At 41.0% G+C, this 19,178-nt stretch overlaps 1 protein-coding gene across 1 annotated transcript in view; it reads right to left on the bottom strand.

Annotated features, from left to right (window-relative positions):
* SLC71A2 (solute carrier family 71 member 2) overlaps positions 1-19,178 on the bottom strand; it is a 71,264-nt gene that overhangs the window by 12,960 nt on the left and 39,126 nt on the right. Inside the window, exons 3-5 of the mRNA XM_028093054.2 lie at positions 17,575-17,637; positions 6,716-6,843; positions 4,613-4,727 (exon numbers count right to left, since the gene is read on the bottom strand). Of these exons, the coding sequence (XP_027948855.1) occupies positions 4,613-4,727; positions 6,716-6,843; positions 17,575-17,637 (306 nt within the window). The remainder of the gene's footprint in view (positions 1-4,612; positions 4,728-6,715; positions 6,844-17,574; positions 17,638-19,178) is intronic.

The raw sequence follows: 19,178 nt of genomic DNA, 5'->3' as shown, positions 1-19,178 counted from the left end.
CTCACCTTGAGATCCCTGGGCTGTTATTTTCCGTCACTCCCAACCTCCGTTCTATACCAGAGACCACAGAACCAACTGATCACATTTGCACCTGAATCTATGTGGAGCCTCTTCACATGCTTTTCCTAATGTAGAGCGCCTCCTTTATCTTGGAATGTAATCTGAATGTTCAGAAGCTTAAATGGACAGTCTCCAAATTATAACCAGATTGAATGCCAAAAATAGACTTAATAAACTGGTTATCTAAACTTCTAATGGGTTTTAAAAGAAACCACTGAAATTATTACCTACGGTTAAAATTATGACAACACCTGGTTAGCCAATGACATTCTTCCTTCACCCAGCACCCGCAAACGAATGTGAAAATACAATATATCTGATATTAGTATTATACTAAAAATACTATAGAAGCCAAAAGTCCAATAAAAACTGGGGGAGAAAAGAAGGTGTAGAGAATTCCAACTTGGGGAACAGGAATGTCTTGGTTCAGTATTTACTTAGTACCCATTCTGCACTTGATGAATAAGAAGACAGAGCTCCTGCCCTTCAGGTTTTTCCATATTTGAAAAGATCAAGGCAGTCCCATAAGTCACATTATAAATTGCAGTGACATGCAGGCAGCTATGGGAGCACTGCCACGGGGTCGTCCAGCACCTAACCACCTCATTTCTGCACAAAATGGGTCAATAAGTCATTTATTCATAAGTTTTCATTTCCTTAATCTTCACATTTCTGTATTGTAAACAAGATTACTACTCAATGTACAAATAAACAGCAACAGAAAAGTTAAATAACTCAAGTTCATATGATGAGCAGGAATGAGAAGCCATTTTCTAATCTCGAAAATAATCTTTCCCACCAAAATGTACAGTTAGACTTACAGCTGCTTAATTTCAGCTGAAACTGGTTCTTATAATCCCACAGCATTCCAAGTCTAAAGGATCTAATAATCACTTGAGTTTAAATAATTTATTTCATTATTTGTCAAAATGGCATTTCTAAATCTACCATCGTAATTGTCTTCTAGCCAAATGGACATTTTATAAAACAAAAATTTTTCAGTAACTCAAGATTCAGTCATTACAAATGATGGAATTAAATTTATTATTCCAGAAAAATGATTTAATATATAAGAATACATTTGATCCATGAGTTTTGAATGGAAAATGACTGCATTCTACTAAGCTCCCCCTCAGAAAATTTTGGAAGGGATACAGTAGCTACTTCGGATGTAATGAGATTAACGCTCATTAATACGTAATGCATGCACTCCAAACCATGGTAAACTTTGTAATTCATCTTTCCCATCCATGTGATGCATCCTGCAACACTGCTCTGAGAAAGAAGTGCTCTCTTTTCTAGTATTTCCATAATTTATTTGTAAACTGCTACAGAGAAAACCTGAAATTGGCATAGGCAGAAATCTTAATGAGAATCTTTCTTTTAAGCTTCCAAAACAGAGGTTAAGAAATGAGTTTAGGGGGCACCTGGTTGGCTCAGTCGGTTAAGTGTCTGACTCTTGATTTCAGCTCAGGTCATGATCTCAGGGTCGTGATATCGAGCCCTGCGTGGGGCTCCTTGCTCAGCGGGGAGTCTGCTTCTCTCTCTCTCCCTCTCCCCCTCTCGTCCTCTCTCTCTCTAAAATAAATCTTAAAAAAAAAAAAAAGACATGAGTTTAGGACTTCAAGAGTCTATGTATCTGAAGAGCTGAAAGCCCCATAAATGACTCAGACAGCAGGGCAGATGTTCTCTGACACAGAGGGGCAGGCCTACCAGTCCTAACGCACCCCTGATTCGTTAGGTCCCTCAGCGCTCAGGACTCCCTCCCCCCATCAACCCCTCTGCTGCCGTGCACCTATATTTTTTCCTCCCTAAGTGGGAGACCGAACCAGGTATAGCACTTGAGAGATCAGTTTCTTCAAGTATGTGAAAAATAAATGTAGAGATGTATTTCATAGTGAGAAACAGTAAGAATTTAGTGTGAAAATCTCTATGTAATAATAGTGAATATTCTGAGAGCCAATTTAATCACGTGGAATATGGAAATAAAAGTAAGCTAGGTGCCAAGTTTCAAGTATCAGAAAGGGTGGAGAACAGCCGCGGTTCCCTAAATTGTTCCATCCGATCAGTTCTGTTCCTCCCCAACAGCCGAGGCTCAGTACTTGCTGGATGACTGAGTTTCTGGGATCTATGACCCCATGAACTTATTCAGAGCAGCACTGTTGCTTAGTTTGCATATTTACCTAAATCCCTAATTCACCTCATGCGCAGCACAGCTCTGGTAAATAAATCTAAAGGGTGACTTCACCACAACAATCTCTCAGTGAGCATTAACTCAGTTAACAGGACTACTCCTTGCTGCAGCCCTGAAAGAGCTGCCACCTCTTGGCGCAGTGGAGGAAGGTGTACATACTTTGTACATTCTTTAACGGCTCTAAAACCCCAGCTAGACTTGATGGACAATCTTGTAAATAACTGGCAGTAAATCCTCCTCTATCTCTAAGATACGCAGCCTGAAAGCTTTTTTCCTTTCCTTTTTTTTTTAGTTCTGTCATCTTCACATCTGACACGTTAGGGCACACGTAAAGGCCACTGGCCAACACCCTGACTCTTGTGACCAAGTCCTGGCACCTTACCTGCCGGCCGCCAGCACAGCCAGCTCTCTCCCTCGCTCCCCTCGGCAGCCCGATGACGCCGGAAGCGTGACTGCCATTTTACAGCTGAGGTGTGCTAGCAGAGGGTGGCGAGGTCTGTTCTTTCTCGGAAATCTGTCCTCAAAGCGTGAATACTCGGTACAACAGCTTTGTGAGTGGTGTTTTTTTGTTTGTTTTGTTTTGGCCGAAAGCAAAGAACAAAAATTTTTTTAAAACTGGAGGGGAGTTAATATCTCAATGGGTATTTCCCATCACGTACAGAAAAGCTGCACAAATGTGGTACGTGAGGCTTCCGGCTGACTATTAGGAGCCACCCTGCACGCCCCTGCCTCCTTCGAAGGCTCCCTAGAGCCCCTCCCTCTGTCCTGTTCCACGGCACCTTGGGGATGGCAGGTGCAGACGGTCTTCGGGTGTGCTGTGGGGGGCGTTCAGGGTGGGAGGGAAGATGAACGGGGGGGGAAGCGGGCAGGAGGTAGAGGGCAAGTAATGTTGAAGAAGTTGTTTTTAAACTAATGTCTAAAGTCAACAAAGTGAAAGCTGCTGGTGTGTTTTATGGAACAGCAACAACTGATCTTTGTGCAGTTATGACTCCTTCCTATCTCCCAGGAAGTAAGATTTAGAGGGAAGACAAAGGCTTGGGAAAGGAGATAAGTAACCTGGGTTTCTGGCCTTTGGTCCTCCTCCAACCTGTTCAACAACCCAGCCAGAGTCGTCTTCTTCCACCTTTCCTCACTGTAAACATTTTCCAACACAGGAAGTTGAAGGAAGAGGAGCACAGTGCATGCTGAGGGGAGAATGCAGCACCCCAACTATACCCCTTTGCACGTAGACTGATTCGGTTGAAGGCAATTAAGGCCCAGCGCACTCGGGGAAAGCTTTTTTGCCTCTCAGAGCCTAAAAGAATTTAGATGGGGGCCTGTATCAGGAAGGGAGCTATCGCCAAAGATAACTTTTTCTATCAGAAAGATTTATTTGCATGGCATGGGCAAACATTTATTTGCCAAACATTTGCTCTTCTCATCTTCCTGTGAATGGCTTTCCTCCTCTCTGAAGTCCCAGACCCCTACCCCCTTTTTCTGGATGGCATATAAGCTTCAACTGTCCAAATGCGTTTGGGTCTCTCAGGTCTTTGTGGAGCTCTGTACAAAATTAAATGTTTCCCTCCTGTTAATCTGTCTTATGTCAATTTAATTATTATTAGGGTAGCCAAAGAACCTAGAAGGGAAGAAGGGAAAATTTCCCCCCTCAACAACACCCACGTGACTCAGCAAGTTCACGCATTGGACACATACCCACAGACTGCTCACATGGCATCGCCCCGCCCCCCAAAACAACTTATAGTCATGACACACTGACCTCAAGGGCTTCAGCCTGCCATCCTGTACAAGTCTTTGTTCCCCAACAGAACCACAAAGCCATAGTTACACCTCAGAAAATTAGAAATGATTTTCTAATACTCGATGATCCAAAACAAAGTCTCCTATAACTTTTGTTATGCACTCAAAAATTAATTGCCAAATAAATGTAGTCCTTCTTCTACAGTACCATGTCCCAAATAAGTGCCTGAGATACACAACCAGCAATACAGTAACAGTGGATTAACAGGGCTGAGGGGCAGCACCTCTCCACTATGAATGAGGTGCACAGGGACTTCTGTGCTCAGCACCTGTTTACTGTTTATGGCTCCTCAAGAGATAAGCTAATATGAAACAAATCAAATCAACTTTTGAAACAGTTTTGCAGCTGACAACTCACCCTAAAACCAGAGGATACATTACTAGTAATTTCCATCTTACTATTTTAAACTTCATAAATCTCCTTTTCTGATTTCAATTGCTTTAGATTTTCTCTTATGTAAGGTCATTATTTATAATTTATTTTAAATCTTACTTTCCAGTACATTTTTAAATAGAACCCTAATTACTTCTCTGGTTAAAAAACATAAACTATAATCTTACCCATCCATAAGCAGTACTTCGCTCGTGTTCTTGAGTGACATCAGCTACATAGGCAAATATCACAGAGAACGTGACCGAGAAGACTCCAGACACAGAAATCATCGCAAAGTACCACCTATAAAATGATTATTTTAATTACCCGGGGGAGAGGTAGTGTGCATACACTTTTATAACCAGAGCCAAAGATTATCATGTAAAAATTATAAACCAAGAAATAAATTTAAAAACAAATACATGTATATGTATATTTAAAGATAGAATGGACAACTAATAAAATGATAATCAAGATGGGGAAGAAGAAACCAAGTCTGTAATTGCTTAAAGGGTGTCAGTACATGCAGTTGAAAAAAATGGAAGAAAAGGGGATTGAGTAAAGATACAGTTTTAAAGGCAGCCAACAGAAGAGAAAAACTTAAAATTTCCTAGCTTTAGCTAAGAAAAAGACACATATAGCAAATAACTTTAAAAGAAGTACAGGGGCGCCTGGGTGGCTCAGCTGGTTAAGCGTCTGCCTTCGGCTCAGATCGTGATCTCAGGGTCCCGGGCCTGAGCCCCACGTGGCACCCCCTGCTCAGGGGAGTCTAACTCTCCTCTCCCTCTGCCCTTCCCCTGGCCCTTGCGTGCACACGTGCTCATGCTCACTCTCAAGTATGTAAAATCTTAAAAATAAAGAGCTACACAAAAGCAGAAATCACAACAAAAACTATTATTGTGTTTAAAACTAAAACTTCAATCATATGCACAGGTGCTTTAAAAAAAAATCTAGTTAAGATACTACCAAACAAAATTCCACAGAACAAAAAGTAGGGTTTATCCTAGGACATAATGATATTTCACTATTAGAAAATCTATTAATATAATTCTTCATAGTAACATATTTTTCTTAAGATTTTATTTATTTATTTATTTGACACAGAGAGAGACAGAGAGAGAGGGAACACAAGCAGGGGGAGTGGGAGAGGGAGAAGGAGCCTTCCCGCGGAGCAGGGAGCCCGATGTGGGACTCGATCCCAGGACCCTGGGATCATGACCTGAGCCGAAGGCAGACGCTTAACGACTGAGCCACCCAGGTACCCCTTGTAACATAGTATTTTTCAATGCAAAAGCTACCTTAACACTCGAATGATGAAAAATCACAACATTCCCTTTATATACATGAGATGTTAGGTCCATTATCACTTTTACTTAGTATTATTCATTAATCAATATAAGCAAAAGCAACAGCATGAAAATTGGAAGGGAAGAGGCAAAATCATTTCAAAATCTGAAGAAAAAATATTTTAAGATATTGAGAGGACATTAAAAAAAAAAAGCCCTCATTTATTTGAAAAGCATGACTTGTTCTTGGAAAGACTGAATACCAAAAAGTATTTGATAAAACATCTGGTAGAAAATAAAATGATCCACTATGGGTAACCAACATATTTACAATGTAACAAATATTGACACAAAATTATCAGATAATCAAATGATGATATTTTCACATGAGCCAAAAAAGAAATATTAATGTATTAAAACATACACAGACACACAAAAAAACCTTCCATTTTAAGGTGTGTTCTTCACACCTTAGGACGAGCATCTCAGCAACAGAAATTTTAGCCACATACCATCTTCTGGAACCAAGAAAAACAACTAAGGTACAGATCAGGTGCAAATTCCAAACCATCTTTGGTACTTGGTTATATGTTAAATATTCTCTCCCTATTTATCATGAAAAAATAAGATCAAATTCAAATTCATATTATGATTTAGACAGAACAGGCTCTTAGGCTCTATTGATGTAAAACTCTGTTCATCCGGTACCCTAGAGCAGTGAGATGACAACACACCTGTAGTCAACTGAGCCACAGGGGTGAGCACAGGGACCGTCACCCCCTCCCAGGACCCAATCCTTTAACTGACCTGATGGCAACTACAGCTGCCCTTAGAGACATCTTTAAACATCTTAGAACCCAAACTAGCTTTCAGTATTACCAAAAGAGATCAAATAAACATACAGCTATCGACCGCTTTGAAACGGTTAAGATATGCTCTGCAGATGTATTATTCACATGTGACCCAAAATAGGCAGTCATGATGGTATAGGGCCAAGCCACTCACCAAGGGCTGATCCTCATCAGTGGAATTGGGAAGCAGGTGAAGAACACAGTGCCAAGGAGAAAGGGTTTCCTCCCCCACACATCAGACAGAGCGCCTATGAGGGGGGCACTCAGAAAAGACAGCAGGCCCTGCAGAGGAAAGCAACAACAAAGTTCAAATTTACATCGTGGTCCCCCAATCACTTGTAATTTTTCCGTTCTAAATGCTCCAATTTCTTTTACTGGCCCCCAAAGAGAATAATTTGAAGCATTAAATACAAACTGTCATTTAAAAACATTCTAATGAAATAAGTCAAGCAGAGAAAGACAATTATCATATGGTTTCACTCAGATGTGGAACATAAGGAATAGTGCGGAGGACCACAGGGGAAGGGAGGGAAAACTGAAGGGGGAGAAATCAGAGGGAGAGATGAACCATGAGAGACTGTGGACTCCGGGAAGTAATCTGACGGTTTTGAGGGGAGGGGGTTGGGGGTGATGGGTATTAAGGAGGGCACATGTTGTGATGAGCACTGGGTGTTCTATGCAACTACTGAATCACCGAACACTACATCAAACACTAATGATGTGGGCGCCTGGGTGGCTCAGTCAGTTAAGCGTCAGACCCTTGGTTGCAGCCTGTATCATGATTTTGGGATCGTGAGATTGAGCCCCGCATCAGGCTCTACGCTCTGAGCAGGGTCTACTTCAGATTCTCTTCCTCTTCCTCCCTTCTGCTCCTCCCCCTCACTCACACTTTTCTAAAATAATAATAAAAATTCTTTAAAACCATGCCATGGTCTCCACTGCACAGTTTAAATTTTTCAGCGGGTACTTATGGGTAAAATAATGAGTTTCTGAACTTTGCTTTTATTAAAAAAATGGGTGGGGAAAACTGAGACAGAGGAGACGAGTAGGAAAATGTTGATAAATAATGAAACTGGGTGCTAAGTACATGGGTGTCCATTACATTTTCTACTGTCGTGTATCTGAAATTGCTCAGCACTGCACACCAACAGTACCCTCCAAGATCCGGCACCTAACACACATCCTATGCTTTGGCTATATGTAGAACTTAGCTTTCCGAGCACACTCTTCCTTTTGGCCAGCAGGCCTTTGCTGTGCCTGCGTACACCTCCCACACGTAGACTAGGTACACTACTAGTCCTTCTTCCCAACTCCGGGGTGAGCACTTCCTCCTCTCTCTCTTCTCTTAGCTACACGAACAGAATTCCTCACACTAGTTTTTGTGGGCTACGAAACAAACTCCTGCCCACTACATAGCTCTCTCTTCTACTGCGATTTCAACACTTGTTATTTGTCCATCTTTTCTATCCGATTCGAAATGGAGATTAAGGTCAGAGGGATGGTTTCTTCACATCTCTGGACCCTTGGTGCCTACTACAAGGCCTGGTAAGTAAGGGCTTTCAAAAGGTCTGGTGAACTGAACTTTAAGAGGAAACCAAAGTCACACAGCGGGGAAGAGGGGGAACAGGAACAGGATTCCGATCTCCTATCAGCCACCAGTAAACCTAGAGCCCACCGCCTGGAGTCAGGCAAACTGAAGTAGGGGGAGGTACGAGGGAGACTTGACGGCAGGGTGAGAAGGAAAGCTGTTTAGTTCTTCTGAAATAAACTATTAATCCCTGCCCAGGAATCAAACCCTGTAATGTAATTTCTAAGCCACAGTGGATTTCCATTCAGCCTGTCCTTGTGTCAAGAAAGTAACAGATCAAGGATTAAATGATTTTCCTTTAACAAAGAGCCAAGTAACTGCAGACACATGAGACCCTGCACAGTACAAAGCTTCCCTTCACAGGGAACATATCAATCAGAGCAAGAGGGCACATGAGAAATGCGACATATAAGGTGATTTTAATTCAATTAAAGTTTGGAAAAGGGAATCTGCAAAGCTGGAGAAGGGTCAAAAAACAGTTGGTGCCAGAAACTTCAAGGAAAGAACGAAATGCGCAGGAGGGCTGGGCATGCAGCTTTGTTCTGAGGTAAAGGGAGAGAAGTAGGGAAGATGCACTAAAACAAAGAAGAAACAAAAAGCAGATGAAAGTGAAATTGTTTTAATTAAAATATAAGTAAACAGACTTTTCCTTAATCTTAGAAGCAGTAGGGCCACTACAAATCCTGACTCCAAGAAAGCTCAGTGTGTTTTAAGTAATAGCAACAGTAACAGCTAGCATCCACCTACGCCACGCACTTCCACGCCTTTCACACGCACATCCTTACACTGAGGCAGGTTCCATTAGGGTACGCAGCCAGCCCGAGGTTCAGAAGCAGCAGAGGCAGGATTCAGCTCAGATGTGAGGTGGCTCCAGAACCTGAGTCCTAACCCCTAAGCCCACAATTCAAACCAATTATTAAAACTAATCTGTTAACCTTTCAGGGTCTCTAACCTAAAGCACATAAAGTACTAGTCTTTTCTACTTGTGGGCACTCTTACATGCTTATTTTATTTTACAAATTTATCTATTTTAGAGAGAGGGGGCGGGAGGGAGAGAGAGAGAGAGAGAGAGAGTGCACAAGCAGGAGGGGCAGAGAATCCCATGCAGACTCCATGCTGAGTGTGGAGCCTGATGCAGGGCTCTATCCCACAACTATGAGATCATGACCTGAGCTGAAAGCAAGAGCTGGATGCTTCACAGACTGTGCCACCCAGGTGCCCCACACCTGTTTTATTAAATGGATAAATTAGTCTGTCATGAAACGACTACGTAAAACTTATGAAGTCATTCTCAAGTAGGTTGTCTGATAATTTTATTTACAGATAAAAAGGATAATCTTTTTTTTTTTAAAGATTTTATTTGACAGAGAGAGAGCGAGAGTAGGAACACAAGCAGGGGGAGTGGGAGAGGGAGAAGCAGGCTCCCTGCAGAGCAGAGAGCCCGATGCGGGACTCGATCCCAGGACCCTGGGATAATGACCTGAGCCGAAGGCAGACGCTTAACGACTGAGCCACCCAGGCGCCCCTAAAAAGGATAATCTTTAAATTGTTGTGCAAATTAAGAATTATTCTGTGTGTGTGTATGTGTAGGGAAACCATTCTGTACTTACTAATACCAAAGAGTAGTCTGAGGGAATTTTAAAGATACCTTGTTTTTTTTTTTTTTTAAAGATTTTATTTATTCATCTGAGAGAGAGAGAATGAGAGATAGAGAGCACGAGAGGGAAGAGGGTCAGAGGGAGAAGCAGGCTCCTCGCTGAGCAGGGAGCCCGATGCGGGACTCGATCCCGGGACTCCAGGATCATGACCTGAGCCGAAGGCAGTCGCTTAACCAACTGAGCCACCCAGGCGCCCTAAAGATACCTTGTTTTTTAATTCTTAAAAACAGTGAACAAGAAGCGCCTAGGTCTGACTCTTGATTTCGGCTCAGGTCATGATCTCAGGGTCCTAAGACTGAGCCCCACGCCAGGCTCCACACTCAGCAGGGAGTCTGCTTGAGATTCACTCTCTCCCTCCACCCCTCCCCCTGCTCCTGCACACTCTCTCAAATAAATCAACATTTTTTTTTAAAGATTTTATTTATTTATTCATGAGAGACAGAGGGAGAGAGAGAGAGAGAGAGAGAGAAGCAGAGGGAGAAGCAGGCTCCCAAGGAGCAGGGAGCCCGATGAGGGACTCGATCCCAGGACCCCGGGACCATGACCTGAGCCGAAGGCAGACACTCAACCATCTGAGCCACCCAGGCGCCCTCAAATAAATCAACATAAAAAAAAAAAAAAATCAACCAAAAGTTTCCGTGTGTCCTTATGCTAAGCTACTATGCTAAGCACTGCTTGATGATTTAATTCATTTAAACAGCAGGATGAGACAGTTGAGCAGCAACTCCTGGGACTACAGAAATGACGTATTAAATACCCCTGGAAGAGCATCCTGGCAGAGGGTCTACCCCATTAGCTGGCCTGCTGGGTCTCCTACTTTCTCCCCTTTCCCAAGCCTTCACTGTGATGTCAAAGCTAGACAAGATTATCACTTTCCTGCTTTAGAGCCACCCTGTTCATACTGTCACTCTAGGCATAAACCAACCTTGGACACATGGCCTGCTGAGTTTGGGATACTGATAAAGATGTCTAATTTTGTAATAAATATAAAACACAGCTGCTAAAGAAAAAAGTTTCAAGAAGTTACAAAGGCAGACACTGGGTCATCAGACCAACTGGTTTTAATGATGAAAATGATTACAGTCACTCCACCTGCTATTAACCAGCATCATAACTAGGCTTCATCTGCCAAGTCACACCATGGCGTTTCAGTCTGGTGTTACATTTTGGACAAAGTGTAGCTAAAACTACTGTGATGGTGTCACCTTGGCTAGCGTAGAGTACCCAGTTATTTAATTGAGTGGGTGTGGGTGTTCCTGTGAAGGTATTTTGTTGCAGCTGGTTTTAAAGTAAAGGGTACTGCCCTCAATAATAAGGGGGAGGGAAGGCTCTTCCTATTAGTTGATGGCCTTAAGAGCAAAATCTGAGGTTTCCAGAAGACAGAGTTCTGCCTTGGGACTGTAGCATCAACTCTTGCCTGAGTTCAGGCTGACCTACCTATTTCAGACTTGCTAGCCCCCAAATCATGTGAGTCCATTTCTTAAAATAAATCTTTTAATGTTATTAATCTCTTAATACTAATGAAAAGAACAAAAAACATTTACTAGTATTTATTTACACTGTAATTGAAAACCTTAAGAAAGCGTTTTATTTCCTTATAAAAAAAACTTACCAAGAGTCACCTGAACAGTGCTTGCCTTCCTACTAACATAGAACTTATAACATATGATGTGCAGTGGGTATCATCTGTGTACTGGCAAACTGTCAGACACCTTTCTAATCTGATTCAACTTCCAACATTTTGTCCTTCGTGTTTTCAATGTCATGAAATACCATCTCTGAGAGTTCCTTCAAAGTGAAGCATTTTGCTGACATCACTTCCCCGGGGACATCTTTTTCATCACACTGCTCTCCTTTACTCTGGTTACCAGCTCATTTCTCCTGTACCTCTGCAGAGGTTCTATCTGAATCTCACTTCTAGCATGATCAGTAATTACTTCTTCACTGCACTTCCACCCTCGCTGGCCAGTTCCTTTTCAATGATTGATTTTTGTAAACTGTCGTGGGGGTTTATCACTGGAGACAAGGAGGCAACACAGCTACATGCTTAGCTGTCTGTGCACGAACTGAGATGTGCAGTGACCCGTCACCAGCAGATTCTGCAAGAAGTGACATCACTGGTCACTGAGCGTGATGTTCATCCGTGATGTATGCAGTGTTCTGTGGCTGAGCAGCTAGGAGCAGTTCGTACTTTACTCACAACCACTACACCACGGTGATGGAAATGTGAGCTGTTCTGCTGTATTTTTTAACTGAACTAGATATAACTGAAATTTGTGCATACTGGAATGTGCAAAAAGAGGGCTGCCTATGCTTAATGTAATTTTTAATGTCCGAGAGAAATTATGATGATATAATTAGTGATTGCTGACATAAGAAGAAAGATAAATTGTTACAGTCTCAGCGTAAGCTGGATCTTGACTATTTAAAAATGCATAGAAAAAGACTGGAAAGAAATAGTAAGTCAACAATATTTACTGAACACCTGTCATTTGCCAAGAACTGTTCTAGGCGCTGAGGACAGCAGTAAGCAAAGCAGACAAAAATTCATGTCTTTAAGAAGGTTCTAGTCTAAAAGAGAAAGGTTAAGAAGGACACACAGTAACAACATAAAGCAAAATACACAGCATGTCAGAGGTGAAATTATAATGCTTTTGGAGAAAAACAGAGAAGAGGGACTGAAGTGATGAGAACAGGTTACATTATTCAAGACAATAGTCAGTAAAGGCTTTACTAAAAAATGACATCTGGGTGAAAAGCTAAGGGTTACGGAGTGCGGTTAGTATCTGGGGGGAAAGCAATCAAGCAGAAAAAAAAGAGAACCTGCAAAGCCCTCAGGTAAGCACAGGCTTGCTTGGAGCTAGGTCAGCAGGGAGTACAGAAGAGAACAGGGATGATGCCAGAGGAGAAAATGGAGTGGGGATGGGATTGGTTAAGAATGCCACAAGCTGGCTTATATTTTGTCAGGATCTCTACTGAAAGGAGACCAGGGAGTCTTTTCATTATAGATCTATTCTGAAGGCACAACCACAGAATCTGCTGATGGAATGGTTTTGGGAAGAGAAAGGAGTTAACACTTACTCCAGGGATTTTGGTCTGAGTGAGGATGGCATGACCAGTAACTGAAATAAGTAAGGCCTGGGAGCAGGTCAGGCTAGAGGGGAAGATCAGGAATTAGTTTTGGCACGTTAACTTTGAGATGCTTATCAGACCGGGAAATAGAGGTGTCACAATAAGGCAACTGGGTATATAAATCTGGAGTTCTGGATGAAGGTCTAGGAAGGTATCTGAGAGCTGGAAGTGGTAAGTCTGATAATGTCATCCAGGGAGCGAGTGCAGAGGTAGAAGAAACTGTTGTCCAAGGCCTGAGTCATTCATATCTCAGAAGTCTAGGGGATGAGGAACACATATGACTTGCCAGAGAGAGGGTTAGGAAAGATGTTACTTTGAAAACAAAATTAAAACAATCAAGTTATTGTATGATCCAGCAATTCTGGTACCCCTCGGTGTATTCTCAGGGCAAAGTGAAAACACAGGGCCCCATGAAAATTTGTACACAAATGTAATGTTCACAGCAGTATCATTACTCAGGCCAAGAAGTGGAAGAAATACAAATGTCCATCACTAATGAACAGATGAACTGTGTATGTTCACACAACAGATATTATTTGGCCATAAAAAAATGAAGTACTAATATGTGCTGCAACACAGGTGGGCCTGGATGATATCAGGGAAGTGAAGGACAGTCACAAAAGACTGTTTTATAGTATGATTCCATTTGATTGTTTGTTTTTAAGTGTTTTAAGATTTTATTTATTTGAGAGAGAGAGAAAGCACGCAGAGGCAGGAAGGACAAGCAGACTCCATGCTGAGCGTGGAGCCCAGCGCGAGGCTTATATCATGACGCTGAGATCATGACCTGAGCCAAAACCAAGGTTGGACTCTGAACCAGCAGACACCCAGGCGTCCCAGTATGACTCCACTTATACGAAATGTCCAGAACAGGCCAATCTATAGAAGCAGAAAAGTAGATCTGTGCTGATGGCTGTACAAGTCTGTAAACACGCTGAACCCATGGAACGTACACTTTTACTGGGTGACTTTCATGGTGTGTGAATTTCATCTGAATATAGCTGCCAGAGGAAAAAACCTGAAACTGGAGAATACACAGATTTGTTTCCTCTTGTATCTTTTATGGGTGCTCACCCCAAATATGAACTTTCTCACCCATGCATTACAACAATAAACTTACAAAGTACAAGTAACTGTGGAAAATCTACAAAGAACGAACATAAAGAAGAAAACTGTGAATCATCCATAAATCCATATGCTTTCACGCTTCAGGTGACTCCGTTTTAATCACGTTTCCCCCTACTTATACACATGTATTTTGGTAAAAACAAAACAAAAGCCATACTCTAGTTTTACAACCTTTTTGGCTCACACATTATGTAGTATTCTTCAAAAATGTGTTCTTCATGTACCCGTATTACATCATATGGCTGTGCCATAAAGTACTTCTAATTTTAAGGCATTTTAATTGCTTCCATGTTTACTATTACAAACAGCCCTTTACCTGAATCTCTTAACTATTTGATTAGAACAATTTTCTAGAAACAGAATTGCTTTGTTAAAATAAGTGAATATTTTGAGGTTTTTTTTTTTTTAAGATTTTTATTTATTTGACAGAGAGAGACAGCGAGAGAGGGAACACAAGCAGGGGGAGTGGGAGAGGGAGAAGCAGGCTTCCCGCTGAGCAAGTAGCCCAATGTGGGGCTAGATTCCAGGACCCTGGGATCATGAGCTGAGCTGAAGGCAGACGCCTCATGACTGAGCCACCCAAGTGCCCCTGCTTTGAGGTTCTTTAAACACTGCCTTCTAGGAAAGCTATACCAATTTATCCTCCATCAACCATGTATGGGGACCCAATTTACCACAAAATAAACTAGTTATTGTCAGTTTAAACTTTTCTACCAATGTCTATGTGAAAATATAATCTCGGGGCGCCAGGGTGGCTCAATTAGTTAAGCAGCTGCCTTTGGCTCAGGTCATGATCCCATGGTTCTGGGACTGAGCCCCACATCAGGCTCCTTGTTCAGCAGGGAGCCTGCTTCTCCCCTACCTGACGTTTCCCCTGCTTGTGCTTGCCCTCTGTCTCTCTCTCTCTCTCTGTCAAATAAATAAAATCTTAAAAAAAGAAAATATAATCTCATTTCATTTGGGATTCATTGCTTCCTAGTGATAAACCTATTTCTACACTGACATCTTTTGTAAACTGCTAGCTTACGTCCTTCCTTCCCCTTCTGGGATATCAATCATTTTCATAACATTTTACTTTGAGAGCACTTTTATGTATTCCTCCTTCTATTTCACATGCTGCAAAGAACATTTTGTCACTTGTCTTAATTTTTATCATGGTGGTTTTGACTTACCAAAGTTAAAATACTGATGTAAATGCCTCAATCTTTTCCTTTATAAATTCTTTTCCTAAGAAAAGAAAATCTTTTCCCAAACTGGTAAGAAAATGGTCACCAAGATTTCCTTCTAATAGTTTTTGCTTTTTACATATTTCTCCTTGCAACATTTTAGTCAGCACATGAAGATATTGTGCTAATAGGGTTACATATACTAGTTCATTTAACCTGTAATAATCACCCTGGTTAGAAAGATCTTTTATTTATTTATTTTTAAAGATTTTGTTTATTTGAGAGAGCGACCGAGCTCAAGGGGAGGGTGAGAAGGAGAGAGACTCTCAAGCAGACTCCTCACTAAATGTGGAGACCAACACGGGGCTTGATCCCACGATCTCTGTGACTTCCGTAACAAAGGTCATAGGTGCTGAACAGAGATTTAAAGCTAATGCAATTTGAAGCCCCATTCACTTCACTGTGCTCACACACACATTAAGCTATCTTAACAGAGCTACACTTTGCTGTAGGTGCTGTCATTTTATCCCTACCCCTTACACAATAACCTATCAGTACAGGACAGAAGTCCTTATTAAAGCTCAACGAGCTAAAGTTTGTATATACTGAAGTGGAATAAGCCACTGTCCAAGCCCCTGAATCAATCCAAATACCTTGTGTTTTACATTTTTTTTAGAGTAACAGTGTAGGTGTCTCTAGGTCAAAGTGTAGCACACCGCTCGGCTTCAGAGTACAGATCTAGCTGGTTCTATTTTGCAAAACCAGACTAAAACACATTTTAGTAGCTAGTCCACAAGATAAAAAGGTCTATGGAATAACTTCCCCAAGAATCTACTGTAAGGATAAATTTATGTTATATATATATATATTTTTTAAAGATTTTATTTATTTATTTGAGAAGGAGAGAATGAGAGATAGAGAGCACGAGAGGGAAGAGGGTCAGAGGGAGAGGCAGACTCCCTGCTGAGCAGGGAGCCCGATGCGGGACTCGATCCCGGGACTCCAGGATCATGACCTGAGCCGAAGGCAGTCGCTTAACCAACTGAGCCACCCAGGCGCCCTTTACGTTATATTTTTATCAATGCTTTCTCTCACTTATTTTTTCTTTTTCATCTATGCTGATCACAAACAGGTGCTTAAATGACCACATGCCAGATTCTTGATCATATTCCTCTTCTCAATGAGTACTAAAAACTTCTTGCTTCAACCTTTATTTAAAATGCCATTTTAGGGGTACCTGGGTGGCTCAGTCAGTTGAGTGTCCGACTTGACTTTGCTCAGGTCATGATCTCAGGGTAGTGAGATCGAGCCCACATCAGTCTGCTGGAAATTCTCTCTCTCTCTCCCTCTGCCCCTCCCCCTGCTCATGCTCGCTAAAATAAATAAATCTTAAAAAAAATAAAAAATAGGGGCACCTGGGTGGCTCAGTTGGTTGGGCAACTGCCTGCGGCTCAGGTCATGATCCTGGAGTCCCAGGATCGAGTCCCGCATTAGGCTCCCTGCTCGGCGGGGAGTCTGCTTCTCCCTCTGACCCTCTCATCCTCTCTCTCTCTCTCTCCCTCTGTCATTCTCTTCTCTCAAATAAATAAAATCTTTAAATAAAAAAATAAAATAAAAATAAAAAAGTAAAAAATAAAATGCCATTATTGTAAGCATACTCAAATTCTTTTTGAAACTAGGAAAAGAATAAATAGCATTCATTACAAATAATGCTGCTCCCAGCTGTAAATTCAGCAAATTACTACGATATAATTTTGTGTGCTCCTCAACTCACAGATCAATACCATCCAAGCTAGGAGGGACACACAGGACACTATTCCCATAGACTGACTATACTGTGAAGTGGGACTGGAACATAACATTCTAATCTTTCATAAGCTTTTCTGATAAATATCACATTAAAATTTAAACAATGAATTAAGGCTAATTAATTACATGGTCGAGGACTCAGTTGTGACTAGAACACAAACTTTGACAAAAGACGACTATATAGCTGACGAAATCTTGATGCTGTCTTCTTCCTCAATATCAAAGTCAATCTCAAAAGCAGACAAGAATATGATAGACAGGGCAATTAAAAGCCTCACATAATTAAACACTTTATAAACTGTTGTACACATGTTAATAAAAATGAAGTACTGCTTTTACCAGTAAACCATTCTATGCCTTATGGTCTTGGGTTATGTTTCATTTTGACATTAATACTCTAGGTAGAAGTTTAGATTTAGGTTCCAGAACAAATAGTGATTATTTCCCTACTTTTCACTTAAACTTCCAGACTTAAACTACTAAAGGATTCCTGCCTTTGGTTCCCTGTGAACCACACAAAAACTGTTCTTACCTTTACACCTTGAATGAGACCATTCATGAGGAATGTGTGTTGAGGGAATGTTTCATGTAGAACCTACAAAAAGCAAACAAACATCAAGAGAAATTCAAAAACAAATTAAAGAGAAAGACTTTGCTTCTGTTAATGTTAGGTTAGGTAAGTAAGATGAACCCTGGACTGAAAACATTTTAAATATCAGCGAAATATGTAAAATATCCTTAAAGTATGAAAAGGTAAAAAATAATGAGGCAGAAATCTAAATAAAGCAAGAACCTACACAGGAGCACTCAGGTGCTTTTCTTACAAAAGCATTTGCAGCAAACACAAACTGTTAATGGGCCCCCTTCACCACCAACAATTTTAAGCAGGTGCCACAAAAGGTTATATAAGCTCAAGTATGAACCTGCAGCCCAGCTTCATGTGACCTAGGTAGTCCAGGAAACTTCAAGCCTTCAATTTGAATCACAGTGATTCCAGACTGGTAGCACCTCTGGATATCTAACAGAAAAAATCTAAAATCAATCCTGAAAAGGCATCATCTAGGTTTCAAATCAACCATATATTTTTTTTCAAATATAATGACCAGGACACAATTAAAGGTAATCAGATACAAAATGAAATATGACACCATGAGCAAGAAAGAGCAACAAAGAATATGTATATAATAGAAACAGACTCTCAACAACTTCACATTCTGGAATTACTTAACAGAAATAATGTAAAAAGAGTATGCTTGGGGTACCTCGGCAGCTCAGTTAGTTAAGCATCTGACTTTGGCTCAGGTCATGATCTTGGGGTCCTGGGATCAAGCCCTGTGTCAGGCTCCTCATTCAGCAGGGAGTCTGCTTGACTCTCTCTCTCTGTGCCCCTTCGCCCACTGGTACGTGCATGCTCTCTTTCTCTCAAATAAATAAAATCTTTAAAAAATATGCTTACTATGTTCCAAGATATAGAAAATAAGCTTGAAATTTTTGAACTAGCTGTAAGAAAGTCCACAGATTTTAAAAAGAAAAGAAATTCCAAAACAGAAAAATGTATTGACTTAAGTTAGGAACTCACTCAATGGAGATATCTGATAAGATTAGACATGGCTGAGAATTACTGAACCCAAAAGTAGGTCAACAGAAACTATCCAGAATGCAACATGGAGAGACAAAAAGACAAAAAATAAAAGAGAAAGTAAAAGACACAGAGAATCCTATAAGAAAATATGACACAACTTCAATTAAACTTGTCTTCTTTATGAGGCAGACACAAAATTTCAGGAGCCAATGGCTGAGAATGTACTAGAACCAATGACAGACATCAGGGCAGAGATTAAAGCAGCATAATAAATTTTAAGCAATATAAAAAGAAATCCAAACTCACAATCAGAAAACCAAACCAAACCAAAACAAACCAAAAAAACTTAAAAGCAGCAAGAGAAATACAGACTGGCTTCAAATAAGATGTCTTCGTAAGAGTAACAATGGAGCCCAGACAAGAAGCATGCCATCCTATCATCAACAAAACGAGGAAAGGAAGACAAATGCCCACCTACAATTCTATAACTGGTTAAAATGTGTTTTGAGCACAATTTTTAACCTAGCAAAAACTTAACAGTAGTGAGTCTACTA

Source organism: Eumetopias jubatus, unplaced genomic scaffold (genome assembly GCF_037043125.1).
Source record: "Eumetopias jubatus isolate StellerSeaLion01/CBP00866 unplaced genomic scaffold, mEumJub1_p1.0 scaffold_15, whole genome shotgun sequence".
Classification (NCBI taxonomy): Eukaryota; Metazoa; Chordata; class Mammalia; order Carnivora; family Otariidae; genus Eumetopias; species Eumetopias jubatus.
This window is presented reverse-complemented; position numbering and strand designations above follow the sequence as displayed.